We start from the raw sequence: 15,436 nt of genomic DNA, 5'->3' as shown, positions 1-15,436 counted from the left end.
AAGCTGCCATTCCTCCATGAACTGCTCTAACACAAGGGTGGAGGCGGCTTGAAAATCAAACTCGACATTCCAGCGTTGCGTTCTTCGAGGTTTGCAGTAGGGCGGGGGCTCAGTAAACAGAGAATCGCAGAAGAGAGAAGATATGTGCGTTTGCGCTCTCTTCAACGGGGGGAACGAGTGCCGTTCATCACTTCGAGCTGAAAACGAACTCTCAAAATGAAAGAATCGTGATTCAGGCTTCTCGTGTATGGATACGCGTCGCTTTTCGGGATCTTTTCGGATGCCCTTATTCCTGGAAACGGGAGTGGCTGTCCTTCCGTCCGAAACATCTCCGTCGTTTTTTTCTGGTGACAGATGTATTCTAGAAAGCATGTTATTGAGTAATCCGTCTTTTTCTTGATCTGACGAGGATACATCCTCCATTCTGCGGCCATCTATTAGTCTAGCAGGGTACACGCTCGTCCTTGTTCTCCAGGAAGTAGTGCTAGCACATCCTGTAGTTTTTCTTCTGGTCTCACTCCTTGAATCACTATAATATCGCCGATGTCCGTCTCCTTCATCCTTCCCTGTAGTGTCCCCAGCTGTACTGGGATGGTCAGCACCACTAGAGCAGGAACTGAATCTGTGACGCGGAGGTGGTCTGTCAGTCTCTACTTTGTCGGTACTATTACTATGACTAGGAAACTGGAAATTTGTGAAATACGTCGATATACCTTTCGCTCTCTCAAACAAGAAATTTGTATTGTTACCAGAATCATCGACTGTATCCTTCTTGTCACCAACCACAACCTCGTCAGTGAAACTCGCACGTTCTTGTAGGTGTTCTTTGTAGCTGGATGGTTTTTCACTTCCCTCAGTAGCATCTCCGAAAGTGTCTGCTCTTTCAGGACGATCTTGACCCAGACTCAGAAAGGAAGAAAAGCGGCGTGTCCTATTGCTGCCTTTTGAGAGCCCTCGGAACAACGAAGTTATCCCTTTAAAAAAACGGCTAGATGGATCAGGAGAAAGGTGTAATCCCCCTTGTCCTGAGAAGCGACGCGGAACTTTGAGAGGGGAGAGAGATTGTAGCCTCTGGCCGGCGAGCAGGTCCTTGGACGAGGACGAAAAACTGCGGCATGTACTTCCATGCCGTTGTGGGTCAGAGTTAGCATCCAGCGGATCGGTACTGTCTTCGTGGTTGTCCGAATTGGTTCCTAAACCGAAGAACCGCGGCAAGGCGAAAGACTTTTCGAACGGGGTAGCATCCATGGAGAGAGACTCGGTCACTGCAAATCCTAGTTTCCTGGTTTGCAAGCGGTTGTCTGGTAGAGAAGATCGGTTGTCATTCGCCGCCCAAGGACCGGTCGGTTGTGTTACCTCGTCACAAGGAGAAAGAGAAGAAGAAACTCCACGACCAGTCTCATTTCTACCCTGTTTGCTTTCTTTTCCCTGCTCAGTACGGAGACTCGATACTTCGTGGAAGCCCTCTTCTGAGAGGGAAGAATTGACACTCCAGCTGTTTTCATCTCGACTCACTGCAGTCATCTCAAGATTTGCAGATGCCAGAGGAACCGCATGTTCACTTACACGCAGCCCGGCATCGATAACACTCTGCTTTCTTCTCCCCGGGGAACGGCATCCTTCATTCCCGTTGCCACTCACGTCTCTTTTTAGTGAGCCTTCATCCCATCTGAAATGATTATTCACTTCTGATGGTTGCTTCTCTCTGCCCTCTCTCCCTTCTTGTTCTACTTCATCTGTAGTTCTAGTGAAGCTACTCTGAATGCTTCTCATCCAGGTCCCGTCGTCACCAGCAGCGTCAACATCTTGTCTCTCTTCCTCCCTCCTCGTGCCCACCGTCTTTTGTCTCTCCTTTGTACTTTGCTTCGTAAGAGCCGAAGAGGACGACGGAGGAACATCAACCCACGTCACAGCATTCCCCCACCATTCACAAGATGATTTCTCTTTTTCACGTGAAGCAGGAAGTTCGGGTCTGATCTCCGGAGAACTCCCTTCCGTATTCTTTGTCTCTCGCTGATTCTGATGAGTGCTCTGTATGGAGACATACTTCTCTTTTCTACTCTTCATCCAGGCATGTTTTTCTTCATCGAAGTTGACTTTAAGCTTCTTCAAATGTCGTTTTGCAAGACGAAGAAACAACTGCTTCTGTCGCTTGATCTGTCGGTACCGCAGAACCACACGCTGGAGCTGCTGAGCGTACTGCCGATGTAATTCTTCTGCGACGAGGTCAACCGCATGCTGAGGATGCACGAGGTCCCATATGGCTGATGACGCTATCAATACAAAACCAGGAGAAGACACTTTGCCTGACAAATCACGTACACCAAAGAAGCAACAGAAAAAGATATACTGAGCTGGTATGGATAGGACTGGAGACAGAGAGAAAGATTTTAGAAGACGAACCATACTGATGGTCCAACAGACGAGGCAGCGGGGGTTTCCTTAGGCGGGCTTCAGCTCCGGCGTACACTGAAGAACACTCGTACGGCAATCACTACAGTCCGGTCGTGCGCGCGAAGGCCGAGGGCATACACATATATATATGTATATATGTATACGTGAAGAAAGTGAGATGTAGACAGAGAAGTATACATATATCAGCGCAGAAAGAGACCAGAATACGTCCACGCACCATGTACACACATGCAGACGAGCGCGAAGCACACGCGCGCAGGTTTAGTGCCACTGAAAGCATCATGCTGCTTAGAAGGTTCCTTACTCTTCACCTCTCAAGAACGCACTGTCTTTCTACAGAGAAAGTTATCACCAGTGCTACGCTACAAGAAGACACTTAACAGCAAGTGGTGGACACCCCTCTTCACAAGATGAGAGGAAAGGAACAGAAGAAAGCTTCAGCACACAACCCGAGAAAAAACCAAAAGAAGAATCCCGCTAGCATGGACAGAGTTCACTTACGAGGGCAAAGGAGTTCCTGTGCTGCTCGCTACGAGGAAACGTTCTCTTCGCCCAGTGTTGAGCGAGAAACTCTTCTACGAAAAGGCCGTTGCAGTTCTCTTCGTTGCACCTCCGCTTCCGTTAGAAGGCACCGGGCCTGAAGTTATCTTGTGTGGGGACCAGTGAAGGCGTTCAGCCGTTCCGGCAATAACGATGACAATACGCAAACTAACTTTCCGTGGAGCCTCAATCAACAGAGCTAGATATATATCAGAAGGTACCAAACCTCTTTTCTGTTTGAGAGAAACTTACTGATATTAACGCATGCGACATCAGGAGTACTATACACTCCATATAGTTGAGCAGCTGTCATACCCAGCAGACGCGTACAGCGTAGAGGCGGGCAGGGTGTGTCAGGACACAGAAATAGCGACGGAGGATCTTCAAGAAGCAGACGATGATGCGATAACTGAGAAGATAAGTCCTTCCTCCGCTTTGGGGCTCCACGGCTGTCCCTGTTTTTCTTCGAATCAACTGCAGGTGAAGAACGGTCGTTCATGAAGACAAGAGAATCATCGGCAACATGTTCGCCATGAGGAAAGCCTGCTGCGAAGTAAGCTTCTCCGTCTGCAGCACCGGAAAAAGGGGACGCGTAGGCAGCTGAGGAAGAAACGGAAAAAGCGCCTTTATTTGACTGCCCTTCGGCGTCATCGCTGATGTGCCCTAGTGGGATGATGCCTGTAAGCAAAATAAGGAAAAAGCAGAGCATCCCCACTTCAGCGGAGGGAACGCGAAAACGTCTTTCCGTCAGGACTCGTATTATACTCCTTCCTGTCCGTTCTTCTAAGCAAAAGTATGGCTTACCTGTGTGAAAGAGAAATAGAAAAGAATATTCACAACCGTCCATGCATTGGGAGAACCCGGCCGACGTATGTATACGCTCTTTCATCAAATATATAAACAGGGAGCCTTTAGTATCATCGGTCAGGGGGGGTCAGACACATAAGCAAAACAGAAAGCCCAAGAAAGATGAAGAAAGAGGGGCATCCTCTTACCGGCATTCATGAGTCTTTTCCTTTCTTTGGATTCTCGTAGAGTATGTTCCCGTGTAAGTACCACAGCCTCAAATGAGAAGTTCATCTTGACGAAGTCTCTGTGGATGTCCAAACCAAGCTCCCGCCTTTGACCTTGCATAGTGACTCTTTTTGTACCTTTTCTCCGAGCTTGTGACGTGATTCCAGAAGACGATGATAAAGAATCGACTCGCCTTGCGTTCAGTCTCTTCCTCAGTAGACTACTCGCTCTCCGGCTCAGTCCATGTCTTCCCATATCCCCGCTCTCCGGTCCTCCTTGTGTCCTCCGGTGATGGGCTGAGATGCTGACATCTCTGAAGGTATTGTTCCGATTAAGCAGCTCCCTCAAATTTGTTTGACGCAAACGACCATGCCGTGGCGAGATCCCGTGCAGTGGCATGCCGAAGAAAGGGGAGGCCCGTGGGAGCTGGACTTCCATACCTTGTTTAGAGAACGTAGCGGAACCCCTGGTATCGATTAATGGCCTTGCTAACACAGCGGAAATATCTCCTATATTGCTGACAAGAAGAGTCTGAGTTTCCTCATGAATCACACATATACATACAGCACACCCGTTGGATGTAGCATTGAAACCAGGCCCAGCAGGAGGTAACAGAGGCGGGACAACAGATGTCTTTTGGGATGTTGTGGAGAAGCCGAACGAAATCCTTGGAAACAGTCCGGGTGCGATGGATGAGGTGGCGGGTCGAGAGTAAGAGGTAGGAGGACGCTCGAGACGGGATGCCACTTCTGCGGGGACAAACCAGGAAAACAAAGTACACCAGCATACCGGTAACGTCATCCGGAAGAGTAATCACAAGGACATGCCTAGGCAGCTCAGCTTAGCGACGTTCCGTAAGCAGCCAGTGAGCCAGGTGAAGCTGACCCGAATGAGTATGGCTTTCATACAATAGGAGCTGTCCCATACAATGGGAATACCGAACTTGTAGGTGCAAGGCGGTAGTGCTAGTTTGTGGGGAAAGGATTGCTTAGCAAAAAAGAGGCACTACACCTCATTGTGGTACTGAATGCAAAGATGAATACTGCTCAGGCGTTGGCACGAGACAAGGCAAAAATAAGTGCTAGTCAGGATACGGAAAGCGTCCCCCCATGCATTCTCACGGCGGAGAGACTCAAGCAGCACTTGCTGCAGGTCTTTAGGGCCCTGCTTCTTCGCTTTTGCTCCATCTTCATTCCTTCTCCCGTGAGACGCCTCTTGTGCGTTGACTCCTTGAGCATCCGCCTCAACATCCGGAAAAACCTTTCCTGCCAATCCTAAGCGGAGCAGGAGATCCTGCAAAGGTACACAGAGTACCATCGCAGAAAAAAAAGACGGGCTTCCCCGGAGAAGAGTACTAGCCTGGCAAGAAGCTTCCTAGATCTGAGCCCTTGCAACAACACCTTTTTGCGGAGACGCCGAAAGATTGCGACAAAACCACAAGCCGACCTCACAGAACGAAACCCTAGGTTTTCCGGTGAAGATAAAGTAAGAAAGCTTGAGCACCATCATCTACCCATCCATGTCGGTCGCAAGTGCACACGCCGTAAACATTGAAACGACATCCCTGGGCTGCTACGGTCCGCGCAGCATGTGAAGCCAGGAGTTTCGTCATCAATCGTATCGCCCTATTTTCTGAATACGCGGGAGGATAGGCCTGTTAGCAGAAGGGAAAGCCTGCCCTCTCTAAACAGAAGCGAGGCGAAGCAGCAAAGCAATCATATGGCAAGAGTTGAAGCGCGTAGCACCCTCCGCACGTCTAGCCGTGCTTACATCAGTGGAAGAGATACCATTGCTGCATCTACGAAGGAGGATGTGCACAAAGAGATTGTGACTAAAACCAGAACAGAGAAAACACTGAGGCGCTGCCAGGAACCGGTGAGAGACGTGGTGACTACAAGCAAGGTCGAAGAAAAGAAGAAAATTCAAATGCGACAGACAAAGAGCTCGGACAGAAGCAAGAAAACAAATACAATGAAAATTCAGTGCCGGTCGTAACACAGATACTGCCGCGCAGTACAAGCCGCGTACATGAAACTAATACCCGGACAGTACGCTTCCCTTGTAGCACATAGCATAATCATAAAGGCTCCAGACGCCGGGTGTAGAGACAGAGAAACACCTTCTTGCATATATAGGAATCGACGAGAAGAAAGACACAAGAGCACGAGACATTGACAGGGATGGATAGACGGGACACATTTAAGACCTGAACTGACCGTGTCCATTTCTTTTGATCTCCTCACCTCCAGAATCTGAGTTGTGACGACGTCCGTAGCTTTCTGTGCGTCGAACCCTACCCCTGCGACAACGCCGCCAATAGAGACCTGACCTGCTTTACATATGAACGCTTGCTCGTTGTTGACGAACTGATGAGGCATCATTTCTGTCAAGTCGTCCAGAGCCCGCTGCATACTTGTTATAGCTCGTTGGAGTCCTCTCATGGGCCAGACACATTCTTCTCTTTCTTGTGCGGAGACTGCGTTCACACGAGTAGACGGTGAACTCATCCCATAGGAAAGCGCTGTCGCTAGCGCATTCTCGAGGGTTGTAACTGTCTCATTTCGAATGCCAAAAGCATCCCCCGTAACTCCAAGAAGACCGGAGGCTTTACGGGTGGCCCCGAGAGAGAGACCAGAGACAGGGAGAACAAGAACTTCCTTTACTTGGAAAGAGGTAGCATGTAATTTATTTGAGAAAGCACCTATGACACAGAAACACTCGGGGACAGATGCAGCAGAGGTTGCTATGCACGCCTCTACATCAATAGCGGCTTCCTCAGCGGCCCTCTCGAGAACAGGGAAAACAAGAAGAGTTTCTTGCTCTGTCTGCTCCAGTGTCTCTGAATTCCGTAGAGATTTTGAGAGGGAGGATGACGAAGAGAGTTGACTGTGTATGGATTTCGAGGTGGAGCGACGTCGAATCAAAGACGGAGACAACTGCAGCATAAACTCAAGGTCATCAGAGGTAAGACCACCCCCATCGGCACTAGCAAAAAGTAGACGAGTCCACGCTCCTTCTGAGAGTCTTATACCTCCACACACGGGGCACGGAGGAAGAAAGAAAGGAGCCGAAGAGGACACAGAAGATTCAAAATGAGCGGCTTGGAGGCGCTTAAGTGCCGGCTTTGCCGGCCGATCCTGAAAGGATGCCTCGGGCAAAGCATAGAAACAGTTGTCCTCGAAAGTCCGGCTCGTGTTGTCACCGTTCAGTTTCCGGCCGTCTTGATACGCACTTGGCAATCGACATGCGCCAGTATGATCCTCTCCTACGACGAAGGAAGACGACCGAGACAATGACGACAACCGTGAGCTCCCTACGGCACAGGAGCTACGATCGATCCTATTTTGGATTGTCTTATGATGTAAACCTGAAGCTCCATGCTGTGACTGGCCTTCCTCTTCTCCCATCCTCCCTACCCCTACTGTAGCGGCTCCTCCACTAGCATCGCTGCCGACACTCTGAAGAAAGGGAACGGAGTCGCGACACAGACAGAGGAACATAGGTGCTTCTTCACTTCTCTCCGATGGAAGCAGAGCATATACATTACGGGTGGCTTCCTCGTCATGGCGCAAAGCATGAGCGGGTCTTATCCATTCGCCTGCGGCAGCGCAGCAGAACAGAAAACGTAGAGCAGTGACAAGAGGCGGGCAATCGGGGTCGTAAAGAAACAAAGCAAGTGGGTCGCGGACAGCTGATAGCGGGTAGGATGCAGGTATAGGAAGTGAAGGAGACGGAGGAGAGAGTGAGCGCAGCACAGGCAAAACTCTAAGAAGACGACCCACTGGCGAATCCAAAGCGGAATTCGCATCACGAAACTCCGCTCCGAGACCTCGGTCCGAGAGTCCACGCAGGGCCCACTCTCTACGCGTGCAGCAGGACGAAACTATCTCCCAAGCTGAAGAGATCATGGCGCAGAAGAGAGGAAGAAAGGCCAGAGAACACGGGGGAGAATCTGAGAGTGATGCGAGAGGAAGACAGAAAGAGAACTTTACACAGGAGTGGGAACCAGCTGGGAAAGAGAAACCGAAGCACCGCGCGAGCTTTGCGCAGAAGGTATGGGAGCATGACTTCGACAATTGTAAGAAAAGGATTCTGGACTCCGGAAGACGTAAGCGAGAGGTTTATACACACAGAGAAAGCAAGCCGCCGCAACGAGGGTGTAGAGCAAGAGAGGAACGCCACATCGCGCGATGGCCAGTTTCCGGAAGTGTAGTGTCTCCACACTTCTCCGAAAAAGCTGCCATCTTCCGAAAAATCGGGCAGTCGGGCGGACACCAGAGGGAACCGGGAAGCCTGATTCCTAGTTCTCTACCTGCCCGATCGGGAGTCCGGCTGAATGGATCAAAAAGGCCTCGGGGAGTCGAACTTGAATGGCCTACACGCACACTTGTCCGCATGTATTTGGACATTAAACGTGAAGACTGATGCTGACTGGATCCATTAGATGAAGTCTGTTGTATTCTACGGCTTTTCGTAACTTTTTTTCATAGGCGCACAATCGCCCAGGTCAGTCCCCTCAGCTCACTTTCGTTCAGCGTACGTACGTACGCCAGGATTAGCAACGGCGGACCCGCCTCTCCGTACTGGGGGAAATGGCTGCGCCCCTACTTCACTCTTGTTCGTTGTCGAGAAACCACCATTCTGTAACAGTCCGCAGAGGTTTCATGAGACACTCTCTGGCAGTCCAGGGACCAGAAGTCATCCTGCAAAGGTTTTTTCGTGTCACCTGTTCTTGTACAAAACCAGATCTTCGGCCCCCCCCAGAGTCCACTGTCAGCCTGGTACTCGTTTGCAGTCTGCTTACGTCCTAGGGCTGTCTTGTGACGGGCAGCTTTTAGCTGGGCAGGGCGTGAAAGTCCTTCACACTGAGAGACCTTCGTGTGGCTCCTTCTGTTTTGGCTTCGATTGCAGGAAACCAAAAACACTAAAGGCGAGTTGGAGAGCACACGCTTTCCTATGCCAAGCTAGCTGCCCCATCTTCCGTTTTTTCCGGGCCCGGGGCCGAACTGGCGCGTCGCAGTCACTGCACTGCAACGGCGGCCATACGGCGCTAGGACGTCGCGGCTAGCAGTTGCTCGTCTTCGCATTACAGCTGTCTTCTCCGTCGGTAGCCAGCCCAGCCGACCGTACAAGAAACCCATACAACATCTAATCGATCCAGAGGGTCCAAAGGCTTGTTTTTTCACTTGGAGGCTCACGCTGAAGTAGGCCGAAAAGCGGCACACGAGCGAGGAAATACGACAGCGCCAACCTCCGTCTTTCACTGTCTTCCTTAGAACTCCGAGGTGCTGTTCACCTAGTTGGAACTCTCCTGCGTTGGAGATAGCTTCTTAGGGAAAAGATTGGGAAAAGCAAGTGAAGTTACTACATTTCCTGAAAATGTCCCTTTTGCAACTCTGCTTAGATGTTCTTTTCTGTGTTACCTGCCTCTGCGCCTACAGCAGTCTTTCGTACCGACTCGCCACATGAGGTGGCCCTTTCTTGGTAAACTCCGAGTCCCTTTTTTTTCGACACGGTTGCTAAATTAATGCGAGGACGCCTGCTCATTGTGACAGCATCATTCTTTCGTCGTCACCGTGTTGCCGATGCTGACCCTACCACGGCCGCCTCTCTCTCCCCAGCCTGTCCTGGAGCAAGCAAAAGGCTACGTCGCTCACCTCTCCATGCGCTCGTAGTTTGCTGTGGGCTTTCCAACGTCTTGTCAACGCTTGTTGACTGTAGAGCCTCTGGAGAGATCGGGCGTATCGTGTAGCGGGGGTGGCGGCCTTTCATAGAGCACCACAATCCTCAAGTCGGCGCTGGCGATCCCCAACTGCGTCTGCCCTGGTTTTGACTGAGCCTGCTTTCCTTTGATGATCTTGACGCCTCTTTTTCCTTCCACTGCGCAGCTTTCATGTAAATAGGTGAGCCGCTACCTCATCAAAAGACTGGAACCCTGTAACGCCAGCTCTTCCTACCTCAACAGGTTGACAGAAAAAGAGCCACGCGGTTTTTACGAGCACGAACGTTTCGCGGCAGTTGCAACTGATCGTGGTGCGTTGCTCTTCAAGTTTGGCAGAGCTTCGTTTCCGCGGACGGGGAAGGTGTGTTTGGTGGGACAATTCGTGGGATGGCTAGCAGTTTGCTTTCTATTAAGCAGCTTGGGGGTCGCTGGCGGTGTAGGGACAGTATGATGGATACCCGATAATGAACGCAAGCGAACACCGTCAAGGCGCAGGATGTGATAGGCAACATTCAGAGAGCCCAAAGGAGGGCCTATCACTTTCAGATGAGGTTTCTACAGTTTGGTATCTCTCCGCTAAGATGTTTCCCCCTCTCAAAGAACTGGAATGACCATGCGTGGGCGTCCCGAAACAGATGACAGAGGAGGGTGAAATGGGTCCCCCTTTCAAAAGGTGTTGGTTCGGCGTACCGTTGTCCCAGCACGGACAGTCGGTGGGCAGACACTCTATACCGTAGAGTGTATACTCTACTCTTGTTCAGTGCGTCAGATTGCCTTTCTTGATGTGACCACGGTTCTGCGTGTACATAATTTTTGTCATCCTCTTTCCCCAGTTTTTTTTCTCGGTCTCGTCTCATATTCCGAAGCAGAGCGGAGGTTTCGAGTGGCCTCTCTCCCGTATTCCGTTCTCCCGAACTACCGACAACCGGGCTGATTTCCCTGTTTGTACCGCTTTTTAACTGGCTCGCGAAAGATATAGGGTCTTTACGATGGAATGCCCTGATGAGGACTGCCCCACTCCGTCTGGTCGCTTTTCCCTCACGTCTTCATTCTTTTCGTCCTCTCTTGAAAGCTCTGAGGTGGATCCCGATGATTTACCACCTCCCTCGCCTTTGTTCTCTTATTCGTGGGCTGTACATTCTTCTTCCCCTCCTTCAGTCTTCGCTGCTTCTGTTGAATCACATAATTCACACCACGGAGATACCCGTTCTCCGCTCATGAATGCGCCCGCCTTTGCCGTCTCACCTCGTTCCAAAACGGTCCCTCTATCTCCGCCTTCTTCGAGGAATCGTCTCTATGTTCTTTCCGTGTGTTTGGTTCTCATGACTTTCTCTTCCTCCCTTTACAGATGCGTCGAGCCTCTGCAGGCTCTCATGCGCCGTTCGTCCCGTTTTCTTGTAGAAGAAGGTTTGAGTTCCAAAGACGTAGAAATTGTTATCACGAATGGATTTGCGTTGAGCTCGGGGCTGGGATTGCTGGGGGGCTTATTCCTCTCTAGCCTTCTTGCTCCTTTCACATCACCTAAGATTCTCGGACTCCTATGTATTGCGTCAGCTGGGTGCGGATTATTACTTTCTGCCTTTGCTGAAAATACTGCTACGATGATGGTATCCATTGTTTTACTGGGTTTAACGTGTGCTATGACGAATGCGATACTTCCTGTTGTTGCGCTCTTTCCCTATCGTGCTGCGGAGATATACACGTTGGTGTGTGCCTCCGACTTCGCTTCAGTATTACCACTACAGCTTTTCAGACTGTTTGTAGAAAAGCTAAGTTGGAATCCAAGGTCAGCCTTGACAGTTTATGTTGGCTGCGTCTACCCTGTGCTATTTCTCCTCGTCTTTTTATTGCCCGCTTGGCCATTCTCTTTGCGGGAAGATGCGCCTATCTTCAGGCAAACAATCACTGGTGAAGGAGATGAAGAACAGAATGTGCCGCTTCTTGCAGGGAAGGACGGAGATTATAATGCCCATCACGGCACAAGAAACGACGGGGAAGGACAGCGCGAGCATTTAGACCGAAGAAGAGCTTCCCGGACTTCTTCTTACAAAGGAAATCTTGCCGATTCGCCTCTCCGAACCCGGGGGAAACTGTCTGAAAATGGAATTTTGCTAACATGTACTCAACTACCTTTCCTGTGGAATCTCTCCTTCGGCCGACAACTCTGCTCAGCTCATTTATACGGTCTGTCAACATGGTGGCTATTCTCTGCTTTGGGAAGTGAATCTCTTCGGTTATTTTATCGTCGGGTAGTATTGACAGAATCAGATGCAGACACTCTAACGGCTGTAGCTGGGTGGACAGGGTGTTTGAGCTGTCTTGTGCTCCCTGCCATATATACACTCCATGCGCGCTACACCAGACAAAGAGTGCAACAGTCTCCGTATTTCACCGACGACGCGGAAGTGTTTCCGGGGGAGAGGAAGAGAGGGAATGCCAAGGAAGCGAAGGAAAATTCAGCGGGAGAAAGAAATGCCACGCTGGTCAAGTGGTCTGGAGAGCGTCTGCTAGCTTGGCCGCAGATTACCCCAAGAGGACTCGCCTCCGTGGCCAGCATCATGATGGCTTTTATCGGGATTCTCCTTCTCTCCGGAAACTTCGCCGCGTCAGCCCTGGCGGTTGCACTCGGCTGTTTTTTGCAGGCACTGGCACCCACCGCCATGTTTCTCGTCCTAGCCAGTGAGTTAGGAACTAAGCGAACGAGGAGCTCGCGAGAGAACTCAGTTTCAGAAGGGCGATGTTTGGCATGGCTTGAGCAGTCCTTGACTGAATATGTCACCACAATAGAGAGTCTATCATCACGTGCAGTTCCCTTGTGCTTCCTCGAAGCACACCTTTTTTGTCTTTGCATATATCTGACTATGTTTGCGTATACGAGGCTGCGAGACAAGTTGGCTCCGCGTTCCAGACCTGCGAGCGCGTGCCGATTCCAGCGTGCAAAGGCATGTTCTCCTTATTCTCCCCTGTCGGGTTCATTCTGGGACGTAGATGTGGAAGGCTTGATGTCGACCCCGGTGACCCGTGTAAGGTGCAGCGTTGTTACCCGCACGAGCTTTCTCCCTGGCTATTCTAACAGACCCTCTTTTTTTGGCCAATCCACAGACTGGAGATCGTTAATCTGGCTTAGGGTGGGAAGAGCTGCGGAGTGCAAGCGCGCGTGGAGGAAAACGCGCCAGCCTCTTGATGTTTTTTCCATGTTCACGATGCATCCAGTCAACCGTTTCTCTCCCGGATCGTCGGTTTGAATCAGCCCCACGACCGCTCAATACTCTTTTGGAGTCTCTGTCCCCTGCCTGCATTTTGTTTTGTACAGACACATATGGCCCTCGTTACTTCTCCTCGCTTCTGAGCGTACAAGTCCTCCTGCTAGCTTCGGTAGGGCTTTTTGCACCACTCCTTCAACATGTGGTCTTCGCGCGTCTTCACCTGCCTGGAACAGCCTTGGGATACATCTTGCTTGTGTGTGCTATCATTGGCATCATTCCTCTAGCATGCTTCCACTGCACACCATGCGATGAGTTTGACGGGAAGCAGATGCGAATAGCTGGCACCGGCTTGCCCCTGGCCCTGGAGAAACACTCGATGGCGGCCCTATTCGCCCAAGCCGGTGTTGACCCGAGCTTGATCAAATAAAGTCAGCTCCAACCTTCAGGAGCGACCAGAACGTGGAAGAACGTAAGCGCTGAAGGTTATCTGCAAGCAGCTGAAGAACCGGGTCCTTGGTTGAGGATGCTGTTTTTCTTTAAGTGGAGCCACGGGGGCGAGATTTCAGTTCTTGTCGACACAAGAGAGACAAAGCCGAGAGAGTGGCTTTGGTAGCTCTGGTGTGTAAAACTGCACGTTTTCCTGCCGAATTGGTTTTTCTGTGTGATTGGCGCTCTTGTTTCAAGTATAAACGTATCGGCGGCTGAGTGTAACGCAATAGAAGACCGGTCTCAAGATATCCATTGGCAGAAAACTGGTCCAGTCCACACAGCACGCTGCGGACTACACGGGTGCAGCTCTCTTGGATGGGAGTTCTGGACCTACAGGGGCGCAGTGGAGAATACAGAGAGGACTGGGGGAGGCAACCTCGTCAAGAGGAGTTGCCCTACCCGCGGTCTTCCGAGGAACAATAAAATGTAGTGAATGAAGTGGAGAAGGACCCGTGCTGTGTTTGTATAGTGGGAAACGGTGTCGTTACGGTCTGCTACCCAAAGAGTCTTATTTTTTTTCGTGTCTTTCCGACATTCGCCTACTCTTCCGTTGTTTTTGATCTCTTGAGTATAAGAACCGGGAACAACATACCAAACCGGCCGGTACAGCGCCATTGGCTTTACCAGTGACACCTCTCACCCGGATGAAATTCGGCAGCGGGCGAGAAGGAACCGCCGGGAGAGCAGTGACAAGTACGGTACATGGAGTGTCTTGCCGTCTCACTAAGGTAATCAGCGAGTCAGTCTCGGTCGACTTTTTAGTTCCGTCTCGACCCACCTTTCTCTCCTAGAAGGATTTTCTTTTCCTGCCGTAAGAATGGGCTGCTGAAAGGGGGGGGCACGTTCTCTCGCGTCTCTCGCTTCGCTTTTAGCAACAAGCCCCATGGCTTTATCTCGGAGATATTGACGTGACGCCCTGGGACTACTTGGTACAAACGAATCGAGACATGCGAGCGAACCCGCGTGCGCTGCGGTCACTCGTTTGCCTCACTACTGCCTTCCGCGTACTAGCGGGTGGTGGTGGTGAAGTGAACGTTTCTCATCTCCGCCACGTCTTCGTCGGACGGGGCGACCTGATGGGTCACGCCCTGGTGTAGACAGACAACCAGCGGACCCCCACGTTCCCGCACTCTCAGTAGAGGAACTGTGAAAGCCTTCCGTCCGTTCTCGTGGGGAAGTAACCACACGCTGCAGACGTGTCTTTCGATTGTTTCACGGACCACGCGGGTGCCCGTGCGTATTGGGCGGCATCACCCTGGATGCAGCTCGGGCTTCACGTGGCCCGCTCACGAGGTTGTTTTTTTCCAGTTCGCCTGCGGCAACTTGGTATAAGCGTGAAAACACGACGCAGCTGGCCCGCCGCCAGCACCGCTGTCACAACTAGCGTACCTGCTTACTCTGGACAGGAGTGCAGTAGTCGGTCAGTACCCCCAGTGCTACCCTTCTTTGTGCGAGACAGCCCCTAGTTGACCCACCCAGAGGCTACTCCGCGAAATCCCTCCTCTCTTGCAGTGGTTTCTCTGACAGACGAACACTTCGCTTCTGCTGGCTACGCGTTCACTCCGTTGATAAGAGCTTAGGTCAATTTCTCAGCAAACTTCACACCGTTAACGTTCACGGTAAGTGGCCCAGGCACGGACCCAGTGAATCATCACCCTCCAAAGGCTTAGAGCACTCCCGAACACATCGCCAAGGTGATGGGGAAACCGAAGTTCACTTCGCGTGGTAAAGCCGACACACTCCTTGGCATCGGAACGTCAGTACATTCCCCGAACTGAAATACCAGTGCGACAAACGCTGCACAAAAATCTGTTCCCGACTGGAAATGACTCTTCTCCGCGCATCAAGAACACATAATCATGGCTGGACGGTGTATCGTAATAAGCGGAAAAACCACCTTCCCTAGCTCAGTTGGTCGCCCTTGCAGTTTGCCCAACTACCTGTGGCTAGCTAGCTCTCTGGGTCGGCGCCCGCCCTCGACCGGTGCAGAGCTAGATAGCCCCACCTCGTCGCGAAGTGTCAGGGCGGTTGCCCAGACATAAGAATATTC

General features: G+C 51.2%; 2 protein-coding genes across 2 annotated transcripts; one reads left to right on the top strand and one right to left on the bottom strand.

Moving 5' to 3' along the window:
* Positions 1–4: 4 nt before the first annotated feature.
* Positions 5–8,808, bottom strand: CSUI_005983 (protein phosphatase 2c domain-containing protein; the record flags this gene model as incomplete). The annotated part of the gene is made up of 5 exons (XM_068066148.1): positions 6,213–8,808; positions 5,091–5,262; positions 3,951–4,718; positions 3,208–3,633; positions 5–2,306 (listed from the first exon to the last, which is right to left on the bottom strand). Coding segments are annotated over exons 1-5 (5,331 nt in total), but the record flags the coding sequence as incomplete, so codon positions are not given.
* A 186-nt stretch (positions 8,809–8,994) lies between these two features.
* Positions 8,995–13,981, top strand: CSUI_005982 (uncharacterized protein). Its single transcript, XM_068066147.1, has 2 exons — positions 8,995–12,370; positions 13,005–13,981. Exons 1-2 carry the CDS (start codon positions 10,681–10,683, stop codon positions 13,322–13,324), a joined length of 2,010 nt encoding a protein of 669 aa, XP_067921874.1. The 5' UTR covers positions 8,995–10,680; the 3' UTR covers positions 13,325–13,981.
* The last annotated feature ends 1,455 nt before the right edge of the window (positions 13,982–15,436 follow it).

The sequence above is a fragment of the Cystoisospora suis genome (genome assembly GCF_002600585.1).
Source record: "Cystoisospora suis strain Wien I chromosome Unknown contig_2979, whole genome shotgun sequence".
Lineage (NCBI taxonomy): Eukaryota > Apicomplexa > Conoidasida > Eucoccidiorida > Sarcocystidae > Cystoisospora > Cystoisospora suis.
Note: the sequence above shows the minus strand (reverse complement) of the source record. Positions and strands in the feature narration are given on the sequence as shown.

What these genes read in the sequence shown, in the direction of transcription:
- CSUI_005982 (XM_068066147.1), top strand. Translation starts at nt 10,681, where the DNA reads ATGGAATGCCCTGATGAGGACTGCCCCACTCCGTCTGGTCGCTTTTCC. An exon ending in CATGTTTCTCGTCCTAGCCA is followed by an intron (nt 12,371 to 13,004) that starts GTGAGTTAGGAA and finishes TGTTTTGTACAG; the next exon opens with ACACATATGGCCCTCGTTAC.